We start from the raw sequence: 16,390 nt of genomic DNA, 5'->3' as shown, positions 1-16,390 counted from the left end.
TAGCATGGGCAGTGGCATTGATGACTTTCACCATTTTGAAGTAGTCAACTGGGTGGAACTTCCTATGGGTTAATGAAGGATGACAATGAGCAAATATTCCATAACTGGAGGTGGCTGTAAATAGCCACGCTTGGCTTTATACCTGTTCATACACACTCCAGGTGGCAGTATGCACCATTTCAGTTTTTTACCAACTCACAGAAGTAGAAGAAAATGTACAACTTCAAAATAGAGATTGCCTCAATGTCACTGCCCGTGCGGTCACAGACACCATAATGGGACAGATACAAAGATCAAGAGTCCTCTATCATTCTCTGTTTGAAATGGAGCGATTTACAAGTCTGATTGAAAACACTACATTCACATGTAATTCAGTGTGCGTACCCATAATAGTATAAACTAGTTAGTTGGTAAGTTTATAGTTGGTATGTTTATATGTGGTCTTACCTTTCTGTTCTTTGACAATCCTCTGGGTGACTTTGTCCAGGGAGCTGATCTTGTTGCTGAAATCCTCTACGTACTCCTGGATGGCGGTGAACTCCTCTGGCCGGTTCTTCACCCCTCTGACTGAGTTAGCCACCGCTCGCACCGTTTCCCCCATCCTGCTCAGGAACCCCGGTCCTTGCTTCTTATAGGTTGTCAGCTCCTACAGGGACAGACGGACAGACAAGCATGCACACGCCAACACAAACAAGTGTCAAATAAAGGCTTAAGAAAAAACAATGATCAGTGACAAAGTCCCATCCTGTAGTATGGCAGATTTCAGCTAATTATATTCCTTGATCTTACTTATGCTTTACATTGGAAGGAGTGAGATGTACATAATATTGATAGATATAATATTGATAGACAAATGATGTATGTCAGAGACAGATACTGTATCCTGTCCTTTCATTGTAACAATAACATGTGCTCTAGACTAGAACATTCCACTGTCATCAAGCTACAGAAATGGCTTCCATGTCACATTGACCTTGGATTAAATGTTATGTTCCACAAACTCAAACAGCACACCAAATGCCTGATCAGATGAGAAAAAACCCCTTCAACCTAAACTACAATCCAGTGGTGGTATCCCTGTTCTCATTGAGGCCAAGGCCTAATGTTATGTCCTGACATAAGAGTATAATATGTGTTGGCTAAACTTGATTGTCTTAAGAACAGCGCCCAGACATCTAACTGATTACTTTCCCCGTGTTAGGGATACACACAATCACAGCACCAGATCAGGTGTGCTTGGAAAGCTACTTTCTTGTATACTGGAGCCTTAGAGTGGAATGAGTTGCCTCTGCCCATAAAAACATCCTCTCTGGGCAGCTTTGAAAATAAAGTTTAAAAAACTGTTTGATGTCTTCTGTGCCCATATGAATACAATCCAGTGGTGGTATCCCTGTTCTATGATGTAACTGCAATGAGATAGATATTTTTGTTTTATTATCTCGCTGTCACTGTGTTCAACCGTGTTGGATCTTGCCTAGCCATCTTGTTACAAGAAGACCACAATGGGAGTAAGTCCCAGACTGTATTGTGTGTTATCCTCCATGATTTTACTCATGTGTGTGTATGTCTTTTTCAAGTTGGGTGCTTTTTTTTTTTTTTTTTTTAATGGTACAACAAAATGTATAAACTAACCCGTAAACTGATAACATGCTAAAGACACTGGGACACAAGGGAGGCATTCATTCAGAGTTAAAGTCTAGGCATTAAACTAGTATGCTAATCAGGTTTAGTGGTAGGGCAGCGTGACTATACCATGTGCACGTTAGACTAGCTTGACGTAGCAGGTGTGTAGTCGGACTGCGTAACATCTGTCTTTCTGAAAGCTTTTATGGATGATGTGTTTGGTGCACGTTTATGTATGCGGTTGGTATATGCTTGCTTACCCAGGCCTGAGCACTAAGGAAGACTTTGAAGTCTTCGCTGCAGGACAGAATGGGGTGATCAGCAATACGATTAAGGAACTTGTGGAGAGCTTTCCTCCGTGTCGCGATGAAATCACCATTGAACCTCTCCACCATCCCCTTCACCACAAACTTCTCTGGCAGAGGCTGAGGACAGGAAGGAAGATTAAAACGGAGCTCAGAAATATGTACAGTGCATCGATAGTATGGAGTTTAACCAAATTCTCAATTCCTTCACAGGTCAGACACTACATACATGAACAATGAGAGTTGAGTGGGCCTCCTCCAGTTTCCCTTTGAGCCAGAGGAAGTCTTGGTAGCGCCTGCGGACTTCGTACTCAGAGTTGTCAAACTCACTCCGTGTGGTCTGAGGCAGGCAGAGAGAGAGAAACACAGTGAAGACCAGATTAACTCAATTCTATTGGCAAATACACAGTCTAGTAAATACTGTACAATCGATGCAATTCCATTTCTAGAAGACATACAGTACATTACACACACCCCTCACCTTGGTCAGAACTCTGTAGGTGATGAAGGTCTCAATGGCAGTCACATGACTCTCTGGGTTGTCCACAGTAATGAAGATGTCTTTAGAGTCACCCTCCTCATCCTCCTCAAACTTACACTGGTTGACCATGGAGCCTGGGGATGTCTGCATTGAGGCGTTGAACATATTCCCGTCTGCAAGAGTCGAATCCTAGAAAAGCAAATCATGAAGGGCAGAAGTGATTTAGATAATCTGGAGGAGAAACCCAGAACCAAAACGCAGTACATCGTGTAAGAGACTGTTACACAACACCATCTTGTGATGTGACGACCACATGTACCTTCACAGCTAAAAAGCCCTTTCCTTTGCACTTTAACATTAACTTGCACCAAACATTTAGTGTCCAATCAAATAATGACCCAACATGTGGTTTCCATTTCAAATATCAAAGACACACCTTTATTGAATTGCTGCATATATTAATTCTAACAATTACTTCTAAGTTTTACCATTTGAGTGTTTGCAGCTCTTTTCTGGTGCCTTGTCTGCAGCACAGAGGCCAGGTGCACTTGTTAGAGAGCGTGCCGCTAATTGGCAAGTCCTATTATCCTGAAATGGAGGGGCGTGTTAGGTGATACCACCTCCGTCCAGCATAGGGGAAATGGAGTTCCCCAGTTTAAAACATTATGCTCGAATTTTCTATTCAAAATGCATATATTTAAAACATATCATAATAATAAATATGCTTAAAATCTGGTTTATGCTAAAACATTTAAGAACAGATCCTTGATCGTTTATTTGCATCTTTGTAGCCTACCTGCCTCAGATATTTGGAACTGGCCCTCCCTGTATATTCTGTGCTCTAACATTATGGCTCGAGTTAAACCTGTGAGTTGAGCCTGTTCTGCCATGCAGACCTCACACATTTATCTATGTTTGAGATAAAATGGCGGGGGAAGAAATGGCAGCAGTTTTACGGGCGCCCAACCAATTGTGCTACTATGTGTTTTTCTTTCCGTGTTATTTGTAACTTATTTTGTACATAATGTTTCTGCAACCGTATCTTACGGCAAAAAAGAGCTTCTGGATATCAGGACAGCGATCACTCACCTCGGATTAGACAAAGATTTCTTTCTTCAACAAGCAAGACACACAGGACATTCTCCAAACACCCGACAGGGCCAACATCCCCGTTATTTGCAAGAGGAAGAAACGCAGGTACAGAGGACACAGAACGGGATGCCTCGTGAGGATCCGCAGAAGGCGAGTGGGAAAGCTGCCGTTACCGTCAATATTACTCGCCAACGTGCAATCATTGGACAAAAAATTAGACGAGGTACGATCACGAATATCCTGCCAACGGGACATCAACTGTAATATCCTATGTTTCATGGAATCGTGGCTGAATGACGACATGGATATTCAGCTCGCGGGATATACGCTGCACCGGCAAGATAGAACAGCACACTCCGGTAAGACGAGGGGGGGGTGGTCTGTGCATATTTGTAAACAACAGCTGACGCACGAAATCTAAGGAAGTCTCTAGATTTTGCTCGCCTGTTGTAGAGTATATTGTGATAAATTGCAGGCCACACTACTTGCCTAGAGAGTTTTCAGCTATACTTTTCGTGGCTGTTTATTTACCACCACAGACAGATGCTGGCACTAATACAGCTGACTGAGTGTGGTCTAAGGAAATAAGCAAACAACTCACCAAGAGGCGGCCCTCCTAGTGGCCAGAGACTTTAATGCAGGGAAACTTAAATCAGTTCTACCAAATTTCAATCAACATGTTAAATGTGCAACTAGAGGGAAAAAAATTATAGATCACCTGTACTCCACACACAGAGATGCGTACAAGCTCTCCCTCGCCCTCCATTTGGTAAATCCGACCACAACTCTATCCTCCTGATTCCTGCTTACAAGCTAAAATTAAAGCAGGAACCACCAGTGACTCGGTCTATAAAAAGTGGTCAGATGAAGCAGATGCTAAATTACAGCACTGTTTTGCTATCACAGACTGGAACATGTTCCGGGATTCTTCCAATGGAATTGAGGAGTACACCACATCAGACTGGCTTTATCAATAAGTGCATCGAGGACATCGTCCCCACAGTGACTGTACGTACATACCCAACCAGAAACCATGGATTACAGGCAACATTCGCACTGAGCTAAAGGGTAGAGCTGCCGCATTCAAGGTGCAGGACTCTAACCCGGAAGCTTACAAGAAATCCTGCTACGCCCTGTGATGAACCATCAAACAGGCAAAGCATCAATACAGGGCTAACATTGAATCATACTACACCGGCTCCGACGCTCATCTTATGTGGTAGGGCTTGAAATCTATTACAGACTACAAAGGGACGCACAGCCGTGACCTGCCCAGTGACACGAGCCTATCAGACGAGCTAAATCACTTCTATGCTCGCTTCGAGGAAAGCAACACTGAGGCATGCATGAGAGCATCAGCTGTTCGGACGACTGTGTGATCACACTCTCCATAGCCGACGTAAGTAAGACGTTTAACTTCTTATGGCTGCAGGAGCAGTATTGAGTAGCTTGGATGAAAGGTACACAGAGGTGCCCAGAGTAAACAGCCTACTCCTCAGTCATAGTTGCTAATATATGCATAGTATTATTAGTATTGGATAGAAAACACTGAAGTTTCTAAAACTGTTTGAATTATGTCTGTGAGTATAACAGAACTCATATGGCAGGCAAAAACCTGAGAAAATCCAAACAGGAAGTGGAAATTCTGAGGCTGGTCGATTTTCAACCAAGATCCCATTGAAATCACAGCGAGATATGGATGAGTTTGCACTTCCTACGGCTTCCACTAGATGTCAACAGTCTGTAGAACCTTGTCTGATGCCTCTACTGTGAAGGGGGGGGCCGAATGAGAGGGGAATTAGTCAGGTCTGCCATGACCTGACCATTCTTTGACCATGCGCGTTCACATGAGAGGGAGCTCTGTTCCTTCGCTCATCTGAAGTCAATGTAATTCTCCGGTTGGAACGTTATTCAAGATTTATGTTAAAAACATTCTAAAGATTGATTCAAGACATCGTTTGACATGTTTCTACGGACTGTTACGGAACTTTTTGACATTTTGTCAGGTTTTAGTGAACGCGCTTCCCTGACGTTGGATTGGTTTACCAAACACATTACAAAAATAGCTATTTGGACATAAATGATGGACATTACCGAAAAAAACGAACATTTCTTGTGGAAGTGGGAGTCCTGGGAGTGCATTCCGACGAAGATCAGCAAAGGTAAGTGAAGATTTATAATGCTTTTTATGAGTTTTGTTGAATGCACAATTTGGCGAGTAACTGTATGGCTGCTTTTGTGGCTGAACGCTGTTCTCAGATTATTGAATATTGTGTTTTGCCGTAAAGCTTTTTGAAATCTGACACAGCGGTTGCATTAAGAACAAGTGTATCTTTAATTCTATGTAAAACATGTATCTTTCATCAAAGTTTATGATGAGTATTTCTGTTATTTGACGGGGCTCTCTGCAATTTCTCCGGATATTTTGGAGGCATTTCTGAACATGGCGCCAATGTAAACTGAGGTTTTTGGATATAGATATGAACTTAATCGAACAAGACATATGTATTGTGTAACATGAAGTCCTATGAGTGTCATCTGATGAAGATCATCAAAGGTTAGTGATTAATTTTATCTCTGTGCTTTTTGTGACTCCTCTCTTTGGCTGGAAAAATGGCTGAATCTTTCTGTGAGTTGGTGGTGACCTAACATAATCGTTTGTGGTGCTTTTGCTGAAAAGCCTATTTGAAAATCGGACACTTTGGTGGGATTAACAACAAGATTACCTTTAAAATGGTATAAGATACATGTATGTTTGAGGAATTTTAATTATGAGATTTCTGTTGTTTGAATTTGGCGCCCTGCACTTTCACTGGCTGTTGTCATGTCGATCCCGTTAACAGGATTGCAGCCATAAGAAGTTAAACAGGTCAACATACACAAGGCTGCGGGGCCAGACGGATTACCAGGACGTGTGCGCCGGGCATGTGCTGACCAACTGGCAGGTGTCTTCACTGACATTTTCAACATGTCCCTGATTGGGTCTGTAATGCCAACTGTAATACCAACAAGGCAACCTGCCTAAATGACTACAGACCCGTAGCACTCACGTCCGTAGCCATGAAGTGCTTTGAAAGGCTGGTCATGGCTCACATCAACACCATTATCCCAGAAACACTAGACCCACTCCAATTTGCATACCACCCAAACAGATCCACAGATGATGCAATCTCTATTGCACTCCACACTGCCCTTTCCCACCTGGACAAAAGGAACACTTATGTGAGAACGCTATTCATTGACTACACCTCAGCGTTCAACACCATAGTACCCTCAAAGCTCATCACTAAGCTAAGGATCCTGGGACTAAACACCTCCCTCTGCAACTGGATCCTGGACTTCCTGACAGGCCGCCCTCAGGTGGTGAGGGTAGGTAGCAACACATCTGCTGCGTTGATCCTCAACACTGGAGCCCCCCAGGGGTGGTTGCTCAGTCCCCTCCTGTACTCCCTGTTCACCCACAACTGCATGGCCAGGCACGACTCCAACACCATCATTAAGTTTGCAGAAGACACAACAGTGGTAGGCCGACGACGACGAGACAGCCTATAGGGAGGAGGTCAGAGACCTGGCCGGGTGGTGCCAGAATAACAACCTATCCCTCAACGTAACCAAGACTAAGGAGATGATTGTGGACTACAGGAAAAGGAGGACCGAGCACGCCCCCATTCTCATCGACAGGGCTGTAGTGGAGCAGTATGAGAGCTTCAAGTTCCTTGGTGTCCACATCACCAACAAACTAGAATGGTCCAAAGAGGGCACGACAAAGCCTATTCCATCTCAGGAAACTAAAGATTTGGCATGGGTCCTGAGATCCTCAAAAGGTTCTACAGCTGCAACATCGAGAGCATCCTGACTGGTTGCATCACTGCGTGGTACGGCAATTGCTCGCCCTCCGACCGCAAGGCACTACAGAGGGTAGTGCGCACAGCCCAGTACATCACTGGGGCTAAGCTGCCTGCCATCCAGGACCTGCTGCCTGCCATCTTTAGTTTCCTGAGAGGGAATAGGCTTTGTCGTGCCCTCTTTGGACCATTCTAGTTTGTTTTAAACCTACACCAGGCGGTGTCAGAGGAAGGCCATAAAACTTGTCAAAGACCCCAGCCACCCCAGTCAGACTGTTCTCTCTACTACCGCACAGCAAGCAGTACCGGAGTGCCAAGTCTAGGACAAAGGCTTCTCAACAGTTTTTACCCCCAAGCCATAAGACTCCTGAACAGGTAATCAAATGGCTACCCGGACCATTTGCGTTGTGTGCCCCCCCCCAACCCCTCTTATGCAGCTGCTACTCTGTTTATCATATATGCATAGTCACTTTAACTACACATTCATGTACATATGTACAGACTACCTCAATTGGGCCGACCAACCAGTGCTCCCACACATTGGCTAACCGGGCTATCTGCATTGTGTCCCGCCACCCGCCAACCCCTCTTTACCCTACTGCTACCCTCTGTTCATCTTATATGTATAGTCACTTTAACCATATCTACATGTACATACTACCTCAATCAGCCTGACTAACCGGTGTCTGTATGTAGCCTCGCTACTTTTATAGCCTCGCTACTGTATATAGCCTTGCTACTGTTTTTCACTGTTTTTTTTTACTTATTGTTCACCTAATACCTTTTTTGCACTATTGGTTAGAGCCTGTAAGTAAGCATTTCACTGTAAGTTCTACACCTGTTGTATATTCGGCGCACGTGACAAACTTTGATTTGAGGTGTTCGAACAGTTTTACTTTAATTCATTTATAGACCTTTAAGTACCCTCTTTATGCACTGTTTTTTTTATTTATCTTACTCAGTAGAAAATAAAACCCTTATCACCCTACTCAGTTCTCTCATTGCCTGCTTGGTCAACCATTCTCAATGTATTTTATAAAGCCCTTTTCATGTCAATAGTTGTCACAAAGTGCTTATACAGAAACCCTAAAACCCCTAAGAGTAAGCAATGCAGAGGTAGAAGCACAGTGGCTGGGAAAAACTACAGAGAAAGGCAGGAACCTAGAGAGAAACCCAGACAGGAGCTAGGCTGAGGGGTGGCCAGTCCTCTTCTGGCAGTGGCGGGTGGAGATTAGAGTACATGGCCATTTAGGCCAGATTGTTCCTCAAGATGTTCAAACGTTCATAGATGACCAGCAGGGTCAAATAATATTCATGGTGTTTATACAGGGTGCAACAGGTCAGCACCTCAGGAGTAAATGTCAGTTGGCTTTTCATAGCCGACAATTCACAGGTCGAGACAGCAGGTCAGAGAGCGGAAGAGAAAGAGGGGTCAAAACATCAGGTCCGGGACAAGTAAACATATAATTTGTTACAATTTGTGCATTCATCACATTTGATGGGTCAGGTAAGTTTAATGCATTTATCATCGGATGTCCTCAGATCCTATAAAATGGCTAACAGTCCTACCTACCTGTAGACTATCCTACCTACCTGTAGACTATCCTACCGAGTTTGTTTGTGATGTCTGATATGGAACTTTCAACTGTCAGTTTTATTTAATGGTCCTTGAACTTTGTCAAGAAATATGGCATCATTTGCAAATGATTTGTCTTTCCACAATCCGAGGTCAACAACCAGTGGTAATGTCGCTGTCATATTCAAATCATAGACAGGCCATGTACAACATGCAAACGTTTCAGCGGACTTGAACTGATGTGCCATTGTTCACAGGCAGCAGCACGACACGCTTTTATCATTGTCCTTTCATGACGCTTCCTGTAATAACACTGAACTGAGAGGCTACTGTGGTCAGCAGAATGCATAGCCTGCTGCCTAGGCTACTCCCCTGGCTGCGATGCGCACTGCAAAACAATGGGGACAGCACAAGCTGAAACAACAACGATGTAATTCTTAACTGCTTTCTCTGTGATGTTCCAAAAAGAATAAGCTATAAATAAACATTAAATTCGATTTAGATCAAATATGCACTTGATTTGATTCCCTGTCGCCTCATGGAATTTCTTAGTTGGCACCATGAGTGGCTTTCTTGCTGCAAGGCAGAAAGTTCATTGCAAAATGTGTCTGATTATTCTGCTAGTCTGACAGATGAACTTCAAAAACCCTGTTAACTTAGTTGTGTGATCTTGGCGGCCACAACTTTCATCCAGCAATGATCATGCAACAGTCAGATTTGGCAACAAAATGTGACAAGAGTATCAAAAATATTGCTACATTAGACAACAGGGGCATCATGCAGCCCAACAATCTGAGGGGGCACAAAAGTGAGGATAACTGGGGGGGTGATCCGGAGGGAGTCTAGGCTAGAGGTCGACCAATTAATTGGAATGGCCAATTAGGGCCGGTAATCAGCATTTTTGGACACCGATTATGGCCGATTACATTGCGCTCCACGAGGAGACTGCATGGCAGGCTGACTACCTGTTATGCGAGTGCAGCAAGGAGCCATGGTAAGGTGCTAGCTAGCATTAAACTTATCTTATAAAAAACAATCAATGTTCACATAATCACTAGTTAACTACACATGGTTGATGATATTACTAGTTTATCTAGCTTGTCCTGCGTTGCATATAATCAATGTGGTGCCTGTTAATTTGTCATTGAATCACAGCCTACTTCGCCAAACGGGTGATTTAACAAACATTAGTGAAAAAAGCACTGTGTACCTAACCATAAACATCAATGCCTTTCTTAAAATCAATACACAAGTATATATTTTTAAACCTGCATATTTAGTTAATATTGCCTGCTAACATGAATTTCTTTTAACTAGGGAAATTGTCACTTTTCTTGCGTTCTGTGCAAGCAGAGTCAGGGTATATGCAGCAGCTTGGGCCGCCTGGCTCGTTGCGAACTGTGTGAAGACCATTTCTTCCTAACAAAGACCGTAATTCATTTGCCAGAATTTTACATAATTATGACATAACATTGAAGGTTGTGCAATGTAACAGCAATAGTTAGATTTATGGATGCCACCCGTTAGATAAAATATGGAACGGTTCCGTATTTCACTGAAAGAATAAACATTTTGTTTTCAAACTGATTGTTTCCGGATTTGACCATATTACGACCTAAGGCTCGTATTTCTGTGTGTTATTATAATTAAGTCTATGATTTGATAGAGCAGTCTGACTGAGTGGTGGTAGGCAGCAGCAGGCTCGTAAGCATTCATTCAAACAGCACTTTCGTGCATTTGCCAGCAGCTCTTCGCTGTGCTTCAAGCATTGCGCTGTTTATGACTTCAAGCCTATCAACTCCCGAGATTAGGCTGGCACCTATTTGACTATTGGATGTTCTAAGATATATGAAATACAAATGGTAGAGAGAGAAATAGTCCTATAATAACTACAACCTAAAACTTCTTACCTGGGAATATTGAATACTCATGTTAAAAAGGAACCACCAGCTTTCATACGTTCTCATGTTCTGAGCAAGTAACTTAAACGTTAGCTTTTTAACATGGCACATATTGCACTTTTACTTTCTTCTCCAACACTTTGTTTTTGCATTATTAAAACCAAATTGAACATGTTTCATTATTTATTTTAGACAAAATGTATTTTATTGATGTATTATTTTAAGTTAAAATAAGTGTTAATTCAGTGTTGTTGTAATTGTCATTATTACAAATATATATATTTTTTTTAATTGGCCGATTTAATCTATCAGTTTTTTTGGTCCTCCAATAATCGGTATCGGCGTTGAAAAATCATAATCGGTCGACCTCTATTCTAGGCCCACGTCTGTAAATTGGAGAATTTTGCTTTTTTCAAACACCTGAAACACCCTTTTCCTGCAATATAGAGTCATAATCATTATGCTTAATTCGATATTTTTTTTTTACTTTTCTGCACATCTAAGCATACCTCTTGAGCTCTCTGACCGGTGGTTCTTTTTTTAAGAAACAAAATATGCTTCTCTGCATTTTTGCTAAAATCTGGGTAATCGCTGAGAGGTAAAAAAAAAAAAGTTACCTTTATTTAACTAGGCAAGTCAGTTAAGAACATTCTTATTTACAATGACAGCCTACCGGGGAACAGTGGGTTAACTGCCTTGTTCCGGGGCAGAATCACAGATTTTTACCTTGTCAGCTCAGGGATTCGATCCAGCAACCTTTCGGTTACTGGCCCAACGCTCTTACCACTAGGCTACCTGCCGCCCCAAATGAGTGTTCCCTTATCAATTTGTTCTGCCAAATCCAAACCACTTAAGAACAAATTGATGACTGCCTACACCAGCCAAACCCTAACACGGAGAACACTGTGCCAATTGTGCGCTGCCCTATGGGACTCCCAATTACGACAGGTTATGATACAGCCTGGAATCGAACCATGGTCTGTAGTGACACCTCTAGCAAAGAGATGCAGTGCATTAGACTGCTGCGCCACATGGGAGTTCAAAAAGTTGGTTCGGTTTCAGTTCTATTACAAAATAATAACTTTTTTAACATTAAATGCACTATGCATTATGAAGGTTGAATGCTGTAACACAGAATAAAACTATTCATAAAAGTCCCATGATGGTAGTGACTGCCCATTACTGTGTATTACTTATAAACCATAATTTATTCACATTACTTTAATAAAATATTTCAGGTTGTTGTGTATATTACAATTTTTTTTAATGACTTATTTAATTCCAAGTCATCATCTCATCGCTATAGAGCTGCTGCCTATTCTGTCTGATAAAAATCACTATTTTATTAGTTCTTCAAAGTAAATAAGGCATACTTTTAGGACTGCTGAATACGATTTATCAATCACTTCGATCATGTATGTTCAGGTAGAGATACATCGCGAAGCAACCACTTTCTATATTTCTTGATCACGCATTCTTCAGTCTTTTACATAGGTGTAAAATAAATAGACCAGACAAATAGGCACACATGGATTATGGTCTTTGTAGTTAATTACCAGATTTTCTGCACTAAACTATATAGAACTTCGGCCAGTTGGAAACTACAACACCCTTCAAGTTCGGACAGTTTGGGCTTGATCTGATTTAGCTTTGGAGAAACTGCAGCGCAATGTGCAAATTGAGTTCACAAAAAAATTAAAGTAAATGAAATTCCAAATAATTGAACTTTGGTCAATTAGTTGTTTAAAAAAAGAACCAACATTCAGTTAATCGTTCAGCACTAACATTTAGTAATTGGCATGCCATCTAAGATAGAAAAGTGAGCTACTCTAACTTCAATGATTGCCTGAAATGGTAGCTAGTTACAACTTTGGGAGATTGTGAACCTTACTGGGCTAGCTAAAGACAACTTCATAAAATTGCTAGGTGGCTAGTAGTATCAGAGAAACAACAAAATGTGGGTTTTTTTAAGTGCAGGACTAATCTAAGGGGGCACGTTCCCCTTATGTGCATGACGCCTCTGTGTGTGGCAACAAGATAAAGTATGCAGTGTTCAAAACAACTGAGAACTTGGAAATCTCTGACTTCCGACTTCATTGCGTTGAAAACAACTGGGAACTGGAGGAGGGAAAAAAGTTCCGCCTGGGAAAAATGTATTTCAACGGTGATCCAACTCGGGAACTCGGGCCTCTTTTAGAGTTCCGACTTTCCGAGCTAAAGATCACACGTCATGATTTGACCTCGTATTATTACGAGTTCATAGTTTTTTGAACGCGGCATTAGTCCTAATGATATTTGCATGACAGCGCCTGATCGAGTGACCTTTGAAACTGACAAAAACATAACTAACATCAGCAGAGAATTCAAAAGGGTAATACTGTTTCGAGCCAATGTCTGATATAAAATATACTTTTAAGATGCAGTCGGGGTGCATTGATGTAGACTACGTAAAATACAGTGATTTAAACTGGTAAGAGATACATTTTAGACTATCCGAGTGGAAAGCACCCTAACAATGCACTTTCCTGCCTAAACTTCATTGGATTTACAAAAGCAATACAACCTTCCCTGAACGATTAACTCACCACTGAGTGTCAAATGTAGGCTATCCACGTAGCACAGAAATATCGCATTCAACCCCCTGCGCCAACTCAGTTTCTAAACTTCCCTGTACGTTCCACATTAGTAGGCTAGTGTTGTTTTTACCTTGCTGAAAACTTCTAAATCGTCGTCCTCGTCTAGATCTAACATCTGTCCGGAGATGTCGGCAGGTATTGTATTTGTTTGGGTGGGGGACACAATAGCGTCGATAGTTCTACTCATAGCTGCCCAGATTTACACCGACAATGTAGGCTACGGGGACATCATCAGCAGTCGCTGCTGCTGAAACTCAGTATAATTTCAGAATTTGAGTGAATTCAATTTACTGCGCAGAAACGGAAGTACCACTGGAAAGGAGAGGGTTGGCCACGGATGAGTTGAATTGGATAGGTCAGGATATGGATATCTGACATCTCAGATAATATCTGTAAAAGTATCTGACATCAATGTTATATGACATAGCTACGTGTCACTGTTATGAACAGAAGAAGCAACAAAATGTAGCCTTTGATGTCCATGGTAGGAGAGTATGACTACATGTGATGACTGTGACCTGTGTGAAGGATGAAGGACTAGCATTCATTTGAATAGCCATGGATTTACTTCTATAGTCTTTTATTACAGTTTTTTTCGTGGGCAGAGACTAGTTACCACAGCCACAAAGTCATGAACCCCGCCTATTTCTATAATGTATTTTCTTAAAATGTGACTTTAACCCTAACCCCACTGCTAACCTTATACCTAACCCTAACTTTAAATTATAACCCCAAAACTCATTTTTGTTTTCATACATTTTTACGATATAGGCAATTTTGACTTTGTGGCTGTGGTAGCTCGCGGAAACCCTGGGCAGAATACCTAAACATAAAAAGCAGTTGAACAATCACGCGACATTTGAGTCCTGCGTTACCCGAGATGAGGCTGGAATAGATATTACAATATTACAATATTGCTACTATAGAAAGTATATTGCAATTATTATACAGGTAGCATTTTTATTTTAAAGTCTTAGGCTACTGGATGCGTTGGTGTTTATTGTTTCTCTAAGATAAGTTATTTATCTTTAAATCAGAGATTTGGTTTTTCAATAAAAGCGTACAGTAGTAGCCTAATACAGAATATGTTGCTGATTTGTTGACCTGGACCTCACACATCCTCTACAACTCCAAGCAGGGATATTTTTAACCAAAAGATGTCACTGTTGCACAAAGGATATTCTTTATTTTTCTCCGGGGTAGGCTATGTGTCAAAACTGAAAGCGATACAGAGAGAGAGGGGCATTGGCTATCTGATTCCAAGGTGTCAGGACGTTATTATAATTACGAAATTGGATCTGGCTCCTGAAATGTTGTCCGTTTCACGGGGATAACATATTTTAAGGAATGTGTCAATGATCGTTTTCAATGGCCACAAGATGTAGGCTACGTTTCTATCCCCAAATACTTGTGTTGATCAATACAAATTAATGGATAATTTGAAAGTTAATAATTCATAGTAGGTTTATGCAGCAAAACATATCACAGCTTCTCCCCCTTTTTCTTAACAACACACTATTTATTTAATTGTATTTATTTGACCTTTATTTTTCCAGGCAGGTTAATTAAGAACAAATTCTTACTTACAATGATGGCTTGGAGTATAGCCATGACTGTAGTCACTACATACAACAGCCTCTTTAGCTTTAAAACATAATGTTTGCATGCTGAACGCATGATGACACCAACACACTACTATTGGTCTAGTGAGAAAAAAGGCATATTCAAATGCTCTCTCTTATCTGTACATTTTGAAATGTACATGATAATGATGCTGGGTGACACTCAAATATTGTGTCAATTTCATTCCCGACGGGCATAAATTCCCACATGCAGGCAGAGAGAGAGGCAGGAAGCCCTTGAAATGGTTCCATTATCGTCCTGCGTACCCTTTCCACCAAGCAGGAAAAGGAAGGCCATATCCACAGCAACTATTCAGATTAGAAGGTATTATAATGATTCTACAAAGGTCAGGGTTTTGTTGGGTGGAATCTAGAGCACATACAGGCAGCACATTCATATTATCTGACTGGCGGCTGCCATTTTATATTTCATATCATTTGTCTGTTTATCGCTGATTGATTTCCAGATGCATGTGAAGAATGTGTATTTTTGAGGCATGATGACAAAAAGTGTAGGAGCTTTTGAAGTTGCTAAAATCGATTAATATAATGCTGTGTTGATTCAATAACTTTGCAAAATATGGTGACGTTTTAGTAAAATATAACATTGAATGCTTGGGCTCTTATCTAATGCAGATACATAATAAGCACCCTAATAAAATTACACGGTGAAAGTGCACCATTTTCATCCATCACCATTTAAGAGTGCTTAATACTAGAGATGCCATCATGCCAGTGGCATTCCATGGCACTGTGACTGTACAGTACGAGACGGTCAAACAAACACATCCTGGCTGCACCCCAAATGACAACCTATTCCAAATCTAGTTTTATTTGTTACATACTTTGTAACAACAGGTAAAATGCTTACTTACGAGAGAGGAAAATATAGAAAAATAATATCATGAGGAATACATACACAATGAGTAAAGATCACATGGCTATATACACGGCGTACCAGTACCGATGTGCAGGGGTACGAGGTAATTGAGGTAGATACAGTTGAAGTTGGAAGTTTACATACACTTAGGTTGGAGTCATTAAAACTTGTTTTTCAACCACTCCACAAATTTCTTGTTAACAAACTATAGTTTTGGCAAGGCGGTTAGGACATCTACTTTATGCATGACACAAGTCATTTTTCCAACAATTGTTCACAGACAGATTATTTCACTTATAATTCACTGTATCACAATTACAGTGGGTCAGAAGTTTACATACACTAAATTGACTGTGCCTTTAAACAGTTTGGAAAATTCCAGAAAATGATGTCATGGCTTTAGAAGCTTCTGATAGGCTAATTGACATA

The 16,390-nt window shown here is 41.3% G+C and overlaps 1 protein-coding gene across 6 annotated transcripts in view; it reads right to left on the bottom strand.

The window, feature by feature from the left end:
• Positions 1-13,792, bottom strand: part of snx7 (sorting nexin 7) — a 39,204-nt gene extending 25,412 nt beyond the window's left edge. For 2 of the 6 annotated variants that reach the window (XM_071415026.1, XM_071415027.1), the window contains exons 1-5: positions 13,530-13,733; positions 2,410-2,598; positions 2,158-2,268; positions 1,884-2,048; positions 448-646 (exon numbers count right to left, since the gene is read on the bottom strand). In XM_071415026.1, coding sequence (XP_071271127.1) covers positions 448-646; positions 1,884-2,048; positions 2,158-2,268; positions 2,410-2,598; positions 13,530-13,646 — 781 coding nt within the window. In that variant the 5' untranslated portion in view covers positions 13,647-13,733. Of the gene's footprint in view, positions 1-447; positions 647-1,883; positions 2,049-2,157; positions 2,269-2,409; positions 2,599-2,897; positions 3,014-13,529 lie in introns of those variants that run through there. The other 4 variants (XM_071415024.1, XM_071415025.1, XM_071415023.1 and 1 more) reach the window with 3 other exon arrangements.
• Between the last annotated feature and the right edge of the window lie 2,598 nt (positions 13,793-16,390).

This window comes from Salvelinus alpinus, chromosome 8 (genome assembly GCF_045679555.1).
Source record: "Salvelinus alpinus chromosome 8, SLU_Salpinus.1, whole genome shotgun sequence".
Classification (NCBI taxonomy): Eukaryota; Metazoa; Chordata; class Actinopteri; order Salmoniformes; family Salmonidae; genus Salvelinus; species Salvelinus alpinus.
The sequence above is the reverse complement of the archived record's forward strand: the minus strand, read 5'-3'. Positions and strand labels throughout refer to the sequence as shown.